General features: G+C 39.6%; 1 protein-coding gene and 1 long non-coding RNA gene across 2 annotated transcripts in view; both read left to right on the top strand.

Annotated features, from left to right (window-relative positions):
* The window catches only part of LOC144379143 (uncharacterized), a 111,064-nt gene that overhangs the window by 48,466 nt on the left and 49,426 nt on the right, over window positions 1-13,172 (top strand). The window lies entirely within an intron of this gene.
* On the top strand, window positions 789-1,724 carry LOC118519120 (olfactory receptor 2B8-like). The gene has a single exon (XM_036066375.2). It carries the CDS (start codon window positions 789-791, stop codon window positions 1,722-1,724), a length of 936 nt encoding a protein of 311 aa, XP_035922268.2.

Raw genomic sequence — 13,172 nt, 5'->3', positions numbered from 1 at the left:
AGATACAGATATATAGATATAGATATAGATATGAATATTACTCAGCCATCAAAAACAATGAAATCTTGACATTTGCAACAACATGGATGGAACTAGAGGGTATTATGCTAAACGAAATGAGTCAGAGAAAGACAAATACCATATGATTTCACTCATATGTGGGATTTAAGAAAAAAAAACAGATGAACATAGGAGTAGGGAAGGAAAAATAAAATAAGATGAAAATAGAGAGGGGGCAAACCATAAGAGACTCTTAACTCTAGGAAATAAACTGAGGGTAGCTGGAGGATTGGTAAATGGATGATGGACATTAAGGAGGGTGCATTATGGGATGATGTTATATGCAAATGATCACTAAATTCTACCCCTGAAAGTAATAATACACTATATGCTAACTAAATTGAATTTAAATACATAATAAAAAATTTAAAAATGTACCTATGTATTTACAGTACTTTATTTTTAGCTCAGACTGAAAGACCTTTTGTACCTATAACTGCTGTCAATACAAGGTTCTTCATGTGATTTTTCTTATATTAAATAATAATGATTTACTTTTTGTGATAATGTGGACCTATATTTGTATAAACTATGTAATTTCAATGAGTACATCATTTATTCAAATAGTTACTGGTAAAATCCCATGGCCATTACTTTAAAACATGATAGATCCACCCCATGCCAACTTTTTTGTTAAGTTTTCTTCAAAATTTTAGCAAAAAATTTAGCAATTTTTAAAAATTGCTAAATGCTTGGTCCTGACAGCAGGAAACATGTGCTAACAGAGGATGGAACAGAAAAATGGCAGTTCTTTCACTGGGTTTATCCTGCTGGGTTTCTCTGACCGGCCTCAACTGGAGCTAGTCCTCTTTGTGGTTCTTCTGATCTTCTATCTGTTCACTCTGCTGGGAAACACCACCATCATTGCCTTGTCCCACCTGGACCCACATCTTCAGACTCCCATGTACTTTTTCCTCTCCAACCTAAGCTTTCTGGACCTGTGTTACACGACCAGCACTGTCCCGCAGCTCCTGGTTCATCTCAGGGGAGCAGACAAGTCTATCTCCTTTGGTGGCTGTGTGGCTCAGCTCTTCATTTCTCTAGGGTTGGGATGCACAGAATGCATTCTCTTAGGGGTCATGGCATTGGACCGCTATGCAGCCATCTGCAGGCCCCTGCAGTACACAGTGATCATGCACCCCTGTCTCTGTGCCCTCATGGCTTCTGCATCGTGGTTCATTGGTTTTGCCAACTCTTCATTACAGACAGTGCTCATCTTCATTTTACCACTTTGTGGGAGAAATAAAATAGACCATTTCTTTTGTGAGGTCCCCCCACTGCTCAAGCTTGCCTGTGTTGACACCACTGTGAATGAGTCTGAGCTCTTCTTTGTCAGTGTGATCATTTTCTTCATACCTGTGGCATTAATCATCTTCTCCTATGGTCAGATTGTCAGGGCAGTCTTAAGAATAAAGTCATCTGCAGGGCAGAGGAAAGCATTTGGGACATGTGGGTCCCACATCACAGTGGTCTCCCTGTTCTATGGTACGGCCATCTATGCTTACCTCCAGCCCAGGAACAACTACTCCCAGGATCAGGGCAAGTTCATTTCTCTGTTCTACACCATCGTCACCCCCATGGTCAACCCTGTCATATATACACTGAGGAACAAGGATGTGATGGGAGCAATGAAGAAGTTTTGGAGGGTCCATGACTCTAGATGACTGGGCAGGGGGAGACCCTTTGATGGAGGACATTGAATGCCAGAGCTTTTTTTTCATTATGATTATGTTATGTTAGTCACCATACATTACATCATTAGTTTTTGATGTAGTGTTCCATGATTCATTGTTTGCGTATAACACCCAGTGCTCCATGCAATACTTGCCCTCCTTCATTTCCATCAACAGACTAACCCATCCTCCCTACCCCTCTCCTCTAAAACCCTCAGTTTGTTTCCTGGAGTCCATAGTCTCTCATGGTTCATCTCTCCCTCTGAGTCCCACCCCCCTTCATTTTTCCCTTCCTTCTCCTAATGTCCTCCATGTTATTCCTTATGTTCCACATATGGGTGAAACCATATGATAATTGTCTTTCTCTGCTGGACTCATTTCACTTGCATAATCCGCTCCAGTTCTGTCTGTGTTGATGCAAAAGTTGGGTATTCATCCTTTCTGATGGCTGAATACTATTCCATTTCATATATGGATCACATCTTCTTTATCCATTCATCTGTTGAAGGGCATCTCAGCTCCTTCCACAGTTTGGCTATTGTGGATATTGAAGCTATGAGCATTGGGGTGCATGTGGCCCTTCTTTTCACTACATCTGTGTCTTTGGGGTAAATACCCAGGAGTGCAATTGCTGGGTCATAGGGTAGCTCTACTTTCAACTTTTTGAGGCACCTCCACACTGTTTTCCAAAGTGGCTGTACCAACTTGCATTCCCACCAACAGTGTAAGAAGGTTCCCCTTTCTCCACAACCTCTCCAACATTTGTTGTTTCTTTCCCTGTCCATTTTTGCCATTCTAACTGGTGTAAGGTGGTATCTCAGTGTGGTTTTGATTTGGATTTCCCTGATGGCTAATGATGATGAAATGCCAGAGCTTTTAAGATGATTGTGTCCTCCCCATGTCATCCAAAATTTCCTCTGACAACTGTCCTGGGAATTTCATTACCTGATGCTTGAATGCAAGTGAGTGCTCAAAATCTAAGTTCATGGATTCATGCGGCCTCCAGAGATGCTGCCTTAGTGTTTCTAGAGCATCTGCATCATATTCTTATTTTAAAGAAGCTCCACAGGTTTTTCATATTTCCGCCTCATTTGGGAACACTATTCCATTCCTTCGTGCAAGAAGACACGCACATACCGTAAAGTCATAGGGAAAATAAGAATACAAATGACTAAAACACTGTAAGAAATATTAACCTTGTGGCATTTTTCTAGGAAACTGTTGGAGGCATGTCACTTATTCTTGCGTTGTGATCATGGCTCTATTACGGGGTCCGTAGGTTGACTGTATCACAGCTTTTTCTTTTTTCTTTTTTTTAAAGATTTTATTTATTTATTTGAGAGAGAGAGAATGAGAGAGAGCACATGAGAGGGGGGAGGGTCAGAGGGAGAAGCAGACTCCCTGCCGAGCAGGGAGCCCGATGCGGGACTCGATCCAGGGACTCCAGGATCATGACCTGAGCCGAAGGCAGTCGCTTAACCAACTGAGCCACCCAGGCGCCCCCACAGCTTTTTCATAGAAGTAGATGGGCAACTGTGGGAAAAACAAACTTTTAGCTCAGAGAAAAACCTATTAACATCGATCCTGATAAATCCATTCAGATATCAGGCCCTAGTATGACGACACCAGTGTGACGTGGTTTTATGTAACCTTCAAGTCACAGACGTAGAGGGTGTGATGCATTACCGCCAGGGACAGTGGGGGCACCGGCTGGTGATACGACAGGGGTGCTGATGTGTAAGTCTGCGCATGGCCGGAGAAGCACAACGGGAGGTCTGCGAGCTGTATCTTTTAAGCTTGTGAGCCACCTTGTGAGTTACAAAGGACTGTTGAGGACAGTATCATATCTGAACAGTACATGACACAAGTCCTATTTTATATTTGATCTATTTTACCTACAGCAATGCAGCAGAAGTTCCAAAGGGTAAAATACATTTAGATCCTCTCTTCATACCATTTTATAAATTCTTTGTTCCAGGCGTCAACTGATCAATGCTTTTGTATCTCACATCTACCAAAAGCCCCATATATTTCCATGCAGTAACATATTATAAAAATATAGGAAATGACCACGATGTCACAAGAAATGCCATGGTCTGTTTAGCTTACTTAGATTCACCAGGAGGAAATGTAAAGGATGAATAAAATGTATATTAATTATTAAACATCTCCATATGTCTAAACTTTACAAATAGCCATCTCGTTATGAACTGTCATACAATTCCGAATTAGGAGTAATAAATATAAACATCCCAGAACAATTGAATCTGACATTGTAGCCCTTCAATCTTAACTTAAGTTTGCACATAAATGTGTTTTGGGGTACGGGTCTGGGTTTTTGTATATGTGTATTGTCACAAGCAGTGTATTTGCCCATGGAGGCTGGAGCTTTGGCAATGCCATCTTCATAGAAATGTTTCTGAGTTTTGGTAGGTTTTCCCAACATGTAGCCCAGTGCAGGTAAATGTGTTTGTGTCTTGGACTGGACACATATACATAACAAGTGTACTTACTGTTCCCTATCCTGACAGCTAACTAGCATCCTCCAGGGCCTTGAACCCCCTGAGCTGGTCATGCTCATGACAAGTGATCTTTGTATAGAGACAGCATGTGGAGGCTGGAAATGCCAGCCAGGGGAGATTATGCGCATGGTCAGGTTCTCTCTGCATCTCTAGAAGCATCGCAGTGTTCCCACTTGAACACCTGGGATATATCTTGACACCATAGTGATGTTTCATGTATGCCAGTAGAAAAACAGTTTTGTAATACTGTTTATCCCCGATGGTGACAAATTTCCCACTCTCCATTATGTTTCAACCACATCCTGACAGTTATATCAAAATGGTCACTTTTAAATCCCTCAGATGAACTCTTTTTGGTGCAAAAACCCTCCAGGTCTCATGAAATCACACAGCCTATTGTTCCGGGTGAGCATCCACTTCTCTGCTCTTAAGGTCACACAGAGCCCTGGGGTGAAACAGATTCATTTCCTTTAAGTGAATGTTTGAATGGCATTTGGATGTTTATGATTCATGGGAATAGACACAGATAAGGCAAACTGTGGGTTACCGAAGGGAGGTGGTGGGGGGATGGGGTAACCAGGTGATGGGTATTAAGGAGGACATGTGCTGTGATGAGCACTGGGTGTTATATGCAATTAATGAATCATTGAACACTACATCAAAAACTGACGATGTTGTTGAACACTACGACAAAAACTTATGACGTACTACATGCTGGCTAACTGAACATAAAAATAATGACAGAAATAAAAAAATAAATAAAGGTCTCTGGGATCCATGTTAAAATAAAAAAGTAGGAATTTGAAAGACTAAACAAGTTCAGGATTGTTCTGTAACATTTTTCTGTTAGGAATTTGCCTCCCCACACCCTCCATGCTTTGTCTACAACAGACTCTGTGGTATCAGGTCACAAATAGTGCTTTCCACATATTTTTAAATCCCTATTTTAAGCGTTTGTAAACATTGAAACAGTTTTGCAGGATTCTCCTGGTAGGCTTCTTATTGGGTACATGCACCCCAGTGTTTATAGCAGCATTATCAACAATAGCCAAACTATGGAAAGAGCCCATCCATTGACTGATGAATGGATAAAGAAGGTGTGGTATACACACACACACACACACACACACACACACACACACACACACTGGAATATTACTCAGTCATGAAAAAATGAGATCTTGCCGTTTGCAATGACATGGAAGGAGGTAGAGTATTATGCTAAGTGAAATAAGTCAGTGAAGGAAAGACAAATACCATATGATTTAACACATATATGGAGTTAAAGAAATAAAACAGATGAACATATGGGAGGGAGGATAAAAAAGAAAGAAGAGAGAGGGAATGAAACCATAATGGATTCTTATCTACAGAGAAAAAGTGAGGGTTGATGGAGGGATATGGGTGGGAGGACTAGATGGGTGATGGGTATTAAGTAGGGCACTTGTGAGGTGCCTGGGTGGTTCAGCTGTTTGAGTGTCCGACTCTTAGTTTCAGCTCAGGTCATGATCTCGTGGGGGGCTCTCACTCAGTGGTGGGTCTGCTTGAGGATTCTCTCCCTATCCCTCTGCCCCACCTCCTGCTTGTTCTCTCTAAAACAAATAAATAATTTTTTAAAAAAGATTTTATCTATTTATTTGACAGAGAGAGAGAGCAAGCAGAGGGAGCAGCAGGCTCAACACTGAGCAAGAAGCCCGATGCGGGTTCGATCCCAGGACCCCGGGATCATGACCTGAGCCGAAGTCAGAGGCTTAACTGACTGAGGCACACAGGCATCCCACAAATAAATAAATCTTAAAAAAAAAAAAAGGAGGGCACTTGCATTTGTTATGATGAACACCGATGAATTCTACTCCTGAAACTAATTTTGCACTGTATGTTAACTCACTAGAATTTTAAATAAAAATTAAGTATGTATATATAATTTTGAATGAAAAAAGAAAAACAAGGAAGGCTTCTTTATTAATTTATCTATTGAAATGAGAACTCTGTTTTAATGTATATAAAGGAAGTACATTGCCTACAATGTATCATTTTTAGCATGAAATCAACCTCTCTCCCGTTTCACTGCCCTTTTTGGAAAAATGATCCCATAGTTCCCAAAGTATGTTTCTCCTCATACTATTGCACAACATGTTACATTTTGACTTGCATTTAGATTGGAGTAGCATAAAAATTGATATATTATCACACAGAGAGATATGCACATGCACAAATATGGACTCCACCTGCAATCTCTTGTAGGTCAATCTTTTAACCATTTGTGAAGATGAATAGTAGAAGAAAGTATGTTTCCTTTAGCTTGTCCTACTACTAGAAGTGACAGGTTTACATATGATGAATTTCCAATGTTTTCTGAAATATTTACAAATATGCCCAACTGTATGTGGTAACAGTTTATTCCTGTAGGGCATATTGGAAAGAAAAAAACACTTACGTGGAGATGGTGGGAGTATCTGTTATTGATAGATTCTTGTATCACTCGAGAGCTCCATGAACAAACTATACCTCTTTAGCTGTCATTATAGATACACTTAAGTTAAAAAATATAGAAGTGCTATTCTTTCAGTCTCTGGGTTGAAATTTGGATCACAAAGAGTGGACTGTGTTTGTAGGTGGGATAATGCTAGAACACTCTCATTTAGTAACTTTGTAGAGATTTATATTAAACAGCAGTAAAAATGTGGACTTAGGAGAGGAAGAATGAATGGGATGAAAGAAATAAATGGTATCTCTTGTTTTTATTTATTTTTCCCCAGATACACTAAGATATAACTGACATGTAACGTTGAACAAGTTTTAGGGATACAAAATGTGCATATATCTATATAACAAATTTATTGCCACCATAGTGTCAGCTAACGCCTTCATCACATGACATAATTACAACTTGTTCTTTGTGGTGAGAACATTTAGGATATGATCTCTTAGCAACGTTTAAGTCTATAAGACAATCATGTGAACTATAACTACCATGCTGTACATTAGATCCTCAGGACTTATTCATGTTATAACTGGTAGTTGGTACCCTTTGCCCAACTCTCCCACTTCTCCTCCTCCTCAGTCCCTGGTAACCACCATTCTACTCTCTGTATCTACAAGTTCAGCTTTTCTGGATCCCACAGTTATATGAGATCACATAGTATTTGTCTTTCTCTTCTGACTTGTTTCACTTAGTATAATGCCCTCAAGGTCCATCCATGTTGTCCTAAAAGGCAGGATTTCCTTCCTTCTCCTGGCTGAATAATATTCCTTTAGATACTTATGCCACATCCTCTATCCATTCATCTGTGTGGTCACTTAGGTTGTCTCCACATCTTGACCATTGTGAGTGATGCTGCAATGAATATGGGAGGGCATATATCTCTGTAATATACTGATTTCATTTCCTTTGGATGTGTACCTAGAAGTTGGTGCTGGGTACAATAGCAGTTCCATTGTTAATTTTTTGAGGAATCTTTGTACTGCTTTCCATAGAGGCTGTATCAGTTTACATTCCCACCAACTGTGCACAGGTGTTCCCTCACCGACTCTTGTTATTTTTTGTCTTTTTGATGATAGCCATTCTAAAAGGTGTGAGGTGATATCTGCTTGTGGTTTTGGTTTGCATTTTCCTGACAATTAGGGATGTCGAATACCTTTTTTATATCTATTGGCCATTAGCATGTCTTCTCTGGGAAAATATCTATTCAGTGCCTCTGTCCTTTTCAAAAAATGGTATTGTTTGTTTTTATGCTCCAGAGGTGCATGAGTTCCTTGTATATTTTGGATATTAACCCCTATCATGTAGAAGATGTGTAAGTATTTTCTCCCATTCTGTAGGCTGACTTTTTATTTTGTTGATTGCTTTTTTGTTGTGCAGAAGCTTTTTGTTTAATGTAGTCCCACTTACTAATTTTTTGCTTTTGTTGCTAGTGCTTTTAGTGTCCTATTCTGGCTCTGGATTGAAATTTGGATCACAATGAGTAGGCTGTGTTTGTAGAGAGGATAATGCTAGAACACCCTCATCTGGTAACTGTCAAAGTGTCCAATGTCATGAATCTTTTCCTCTATGTTGTCTTCTAGGGGTTATACAATTTCAGGTCTTATGTTTACATCTCAATCCATTTCAAGGTAATTTTTGTGAGCTGTGTATATAGAGTTCCAATTTCATTTCTCTGCATGTACTTACCTAGTTTTCTTGGGACCATGTATTAAGGAGACTATGTTTCCCCATGAATATTCTCTACTTTGTCAAATGTTTGTTTATCTGATAACTAATGAACACTACATCTTAAACTAATGATGTACTATATGTTGGCTAATTGAATTTAAATAAAAAATGTTAGTTGTATATTGGTGGGTTTATGTCTGGGCTCTTCATTCAGTTCCTTTGGTGCATGTGTCTATTTGTTCAGTGGGTACTATACTGTTCTGATCACTAGAGCTTTATAATATAGTTTGAATCAGGAAATGGGATGCCTCCAGTTTTGTTCTTCTTTGTCAGGGTGGCTTTCATGATTGGAGACTTTTTTGGATCCATACAGATTTTAGATTTGCTTTGTCTATATCTGTAAAAAATACCACTCAAATTTGATAGGGATTTCACTGAATCTATAGATGGTTTTGAGTGGTGTGGACATTTTAGCAGAATTAATTCTTTCAATTCATGAATACAGGATATCTTAATTCTTCTTCAATTTCTTTCATCAAAATCTTGTAGTTTTAAGTATACAGGTCATTTGCCTCCTTGGTTCAATTTATTCCTAAGTGTTTTCTTGTTTTTGACGCTATTGTGAATGGGATTTTAAAAGTCTTTTCACATATTTTTTCTTATTGAATAAAAAGGCAACTCATTTCTTTATGTTGAGTTTCTGTTTTGCAACTTTACTAAAACTTTGTTGATGAGTTCTAATAGTTTTTTGGTGGTATCTAGGATCTTCCCTGTAAGATTATATATGTCATTTCCAAGCAAACACAATTATACTTCTTTTTTTAATGTTTGGATGCCATTTATTTCTTTTGAGCCTGATTGCTCAGGCTGGCACTTCCAGTTCTGTGTTCTGTAAGAGTAGTGAGGGTGGGCATCCTTGTCTTGCTTCTGATCTCAGAGAAAAAGCTTCCAACATTTTGCCATTGAGTGTTAGCCATGGGTTTGTCATATATGGCCTCTATTATGTTGAGGTCATTCCTTCTTCACTATTTTGTTGATTATGTTTACCATGAGAAGATGTATTTTGTTAACTGCCTTTCTGCATCTATTTAATCATGTGGTTTTTATCTTTCATTGTACTATGTGGTTTATCACATTTATTGATCTGTGTATGTTGGCTCATCCTGTATCCCTTCTATACATCCCTCTTGATCATGGTGTATGAACCTTTTAATGTGCTCCTCAATTTGGTTTGCCGATACTTGGTTGAGAAATTTTGCATCTGTATTCATTAGGGATATAGGCCTATAGGTTTCATTCATTCTTTTTTTTTCTTTGTAGTATTTACCTGTGTTTGGTGTCAGGATAGTACTAATCTTATAAAATGAGTTTGGGAATGTCTACTTTCATTTTTTTTTTTTGAAGAATCTGAGAATTGGTGCTAGTTTTTTTTGTAAATGTTTGAGAGTGAAGAAGTAGCTATACTAATATTAGACAAAATAGACTTTAAACCAAAAATGATAACAAGAGACAAAAAACTTCATACAAAGGGATCATTTCATCAGGAAGATATAACAGTGGTAAATATATGGGCATTCAATCATGTAAACATATTAAGCAAATGCTAACAGATGAAGGGAGAAATAGACAACAATATAATAATCATAGGGACTTCAATATTCTAATATTAACTGGATGAATCATTCTGAGAAAAAATGAATAAGGAAATATTGGATTTGAGCAATACTTTAGACTAAAAAATTTAACAGAAGTATATGGAACACTTCATCCAACAGCAGTGGAATACACATTCTTGACAAGCACAACAGGAACATTGTCCAGGAGAGATCACAAGATAATTTACAAAACAAGTCAGCAAATTTAAGAAGATTGAACTCATGCAAGTATCTTCTTTTTTTATCACAATGGTATGAGATTAAAAATCAATAATAAAAGGAAAGCTGAAACATTTCCAAATACGTAAAAATTAAATAACATCCCCCACCCCAAAACCAATGGATCAGAGAGGACATCAAAGAGAAATCAAGAAATATCTTGAAAAAATGAAAATACAAAGAGTACTGACCAAAATTTATGGGATGCCGCAAAAGCAATCTAAGGGGAAAGTTTACCACAATAAAAGCCTACATTAGGAAAATAATTCTCAAATAAATAACCTAACTTCACTCCCGTAAGAGCTAGTAAAAAACAAAGCTCAAATTTAGCAGAAGGAAGGAAAGCACAAAGATCAGAACAGAAATATATGAAATAAAGACCAGAAAAACAACAGTGAATCAATCTGGAAGGAAGACGAGATGAGAACTCACTGTACAAATGATCTTTGATTGAGGTCTTCAAAGGAAAGCCAGGTAAAGTGCATTCTCATTGGCTAAATATCATGGATATCAAAAACAGTTTAGATTCTACTCATTCAGTATATTGGAAAGAAGTCATATAGATCATTTGGAATATAAAGCCAGATCGAGTGTGAAAAGCACACAAATCTTAATGTATTTAGTATCATAGTATATGTTAATATCTTATTGGCTTATTCCCAATGTTTTTAAAGTAAATAGTTTGACACTTCACAGATCTGAAACATAAACACAGATTGCACACTTGTAAGACCTAGCACCTAGATTTGGTTTGAGCTAGAGGAGAAAATACTGACATTTTTTCACTTCTCTCGTGAATTGGTAGTCAGCTAATCTGGACTTCAGATTTCTCTTTCATCTAGAAGTTACTCTAAGGAAATAGCAAACTCACCCATAGACATCAGTTCTGCAGACAACACCAACACCTTTTTGGGTCTGCGGAATCAGGAGCAATGGGAAAAACCTCAGCTCATCTTAGGAGCATTTGAATGGGTGTTAGGATATCAATATGGCATCTTCTTCCAAGGAAGAATATCAAAGATTACAGATATCCAACTACCTCTTGGAAGAAGAAAGTTGGCCTTCGAAGGATCAATACATTTCTATGACTCAAAGAGATTGGCATATTGATGGCAAAGTGAATGTCTGCTGATGAAAGCTCATGACTGCTGGTCCCCCATGAATGCTAATGCACTCAGTGATTGCCAAGTGGTGTGTGGTCATGGAATTGTAGAAAAGTGCTGGGGGTGTGGGGCACCTGGGTGGCTCACTCAGTTAAGCGTCTGCCTTTGGCTCAGGTCATGATCTTGGGGTCCTGGGATTGAGCCCCACATTGGTCTCTCTGCTCAGTGGGGAGCCTGCTTCTCCCTTTCCCTGCTGCTCCCCCACTTGTGCTCTCTCTCAATCTGTCAAATAAATAAATAAAATCTTAAAAAAAGAAAAAGAAAAAAGAAAAGTGTTAGGGGATGAAACAGAACAGACTCCTTAGAATAAACCCAGGTTCATGTATTTAAAATATGCCAACCTTGGACAGGATAATCCTTGAAAATGGTGAATGTCAAAATTACTCCTCACTCAGACTCTGTTAAAGGCAGTACCAATTATCTTTAAAATTACTTAGTGGGGCAGGGGGTGTGCCTGGGTGGCTCAGTTGGTTAAGCATCTGCCTTCAGCTCAGGGCATGATCCTAGAGTCCTGGGATTGGGTCCCTTGTTGAGCTCCTTTCTCAGCAGGGAGCCTGCTTCTCCCTCTCTCTCTGCCTGCCACTCCCCCAGCTTGTGCTCTCTCTCAAAAATAAATAAATAAAATCTTTAAAAAAAATTATTCTTAGGAGAGGAGGCAAGATGGTGGAGGAATAGAGGACCCCGTCTCAACTGGTCCCCTGAATTTAGTTGGATATCTACCAAACCATTTTGAACAGCCATGAAATCAGCCTGAGATGTAAGAATATTTATCTGGATCTCTACAAGCAGAAAGGTTACTGCTTTTTGCAGGGTAGGATGTTTGGAGTCATGAATCTGCGGGGAGATATTGGGAGATAAACAGAAGGGGGATGGAGTCTCCATAAGCTGGCTTCTGGAAAGTGATAACACTGGAATGCAAAACTGTAACCCTTAGAAATCTGCTCTAGTGAGAGACATCCTTCTCTGAAAGGGGATCTGGAAATGAAAAGGCAGAATTTTAGGTAGAGCATTGTGGTCTCGGGATAGGAGAGGTCTCAGAGCCAAAGGGGCTTCCTGACCCAGTAGGGTCCCCGAGCAGAAGAGCCAGAAAGCAGGTTATGGTCAGCAAGCCCAGGAAGGAACTCTCAGCTCAGATCGCCAGAAATCGCAAGCCGGGTGGTGGATAATCGCTCTTCTCTTGGGCAGCCTGAAAAAAATCTGGAACCTGCACCCTTGACAGGGCAAAAACTCAGAGCAGTAGGAGCCCTGAAAGGACTTTGGAGTGGTGCCCAGACATGATCCAGGAGCTTCGGGTGCATGTGAGAGCCGAGGCTGCTCCTGGTTTTAGCATCACAAGGGGCATGGCACTCCTGGGTCCCTGAGACTACCTCTGAGAGAGTTGCTCTGGGTGCACACTGATGTCAGCAACACATACAAAAGTGGAGACTGTTTGTCCTGGAGGGTTTATGAAAGGGTAGACTGTGAATTTTCTGCTCTGGGCCAGAGGTTTGGCTGCAGCCATTTTTGCTTTGATCCTCTGAAGACGAGTGGAAAGCCTCCAGGGAACAAAAGCCACACAGAAGAAGGTTTCCACTGAGCCTGTCCTCCTGAAGGGGGGTGGAGGGGGCGCAAGTCAGCACAGGCAGAGTTACCTGAGAAACAGTGCCACAGGCCCCTTCCCCCCAGAAGACACGCTGGAAGAACAGCTGGATGACAATCCTATGGATCCCATAAGACTGTAAAATCCC

This window comes from Halichoerus grypus, chromosome 9 (assembly GCF_964656455.1).
Source record: "Halichoerus grypus chromosome 9, mHalGry1.hap1.1, whole genome shotgun sequence".
NCBI lineage: Eukaryota > Metazoa > Chordata > Mammalia > Carnivora > Phocidae > Halichoerus > Halichoerus grypus.
Note: the sequence above shows the minus strand (reverse complement) of the source record. Positions and strands in the feature narration are given on the sequence as shown.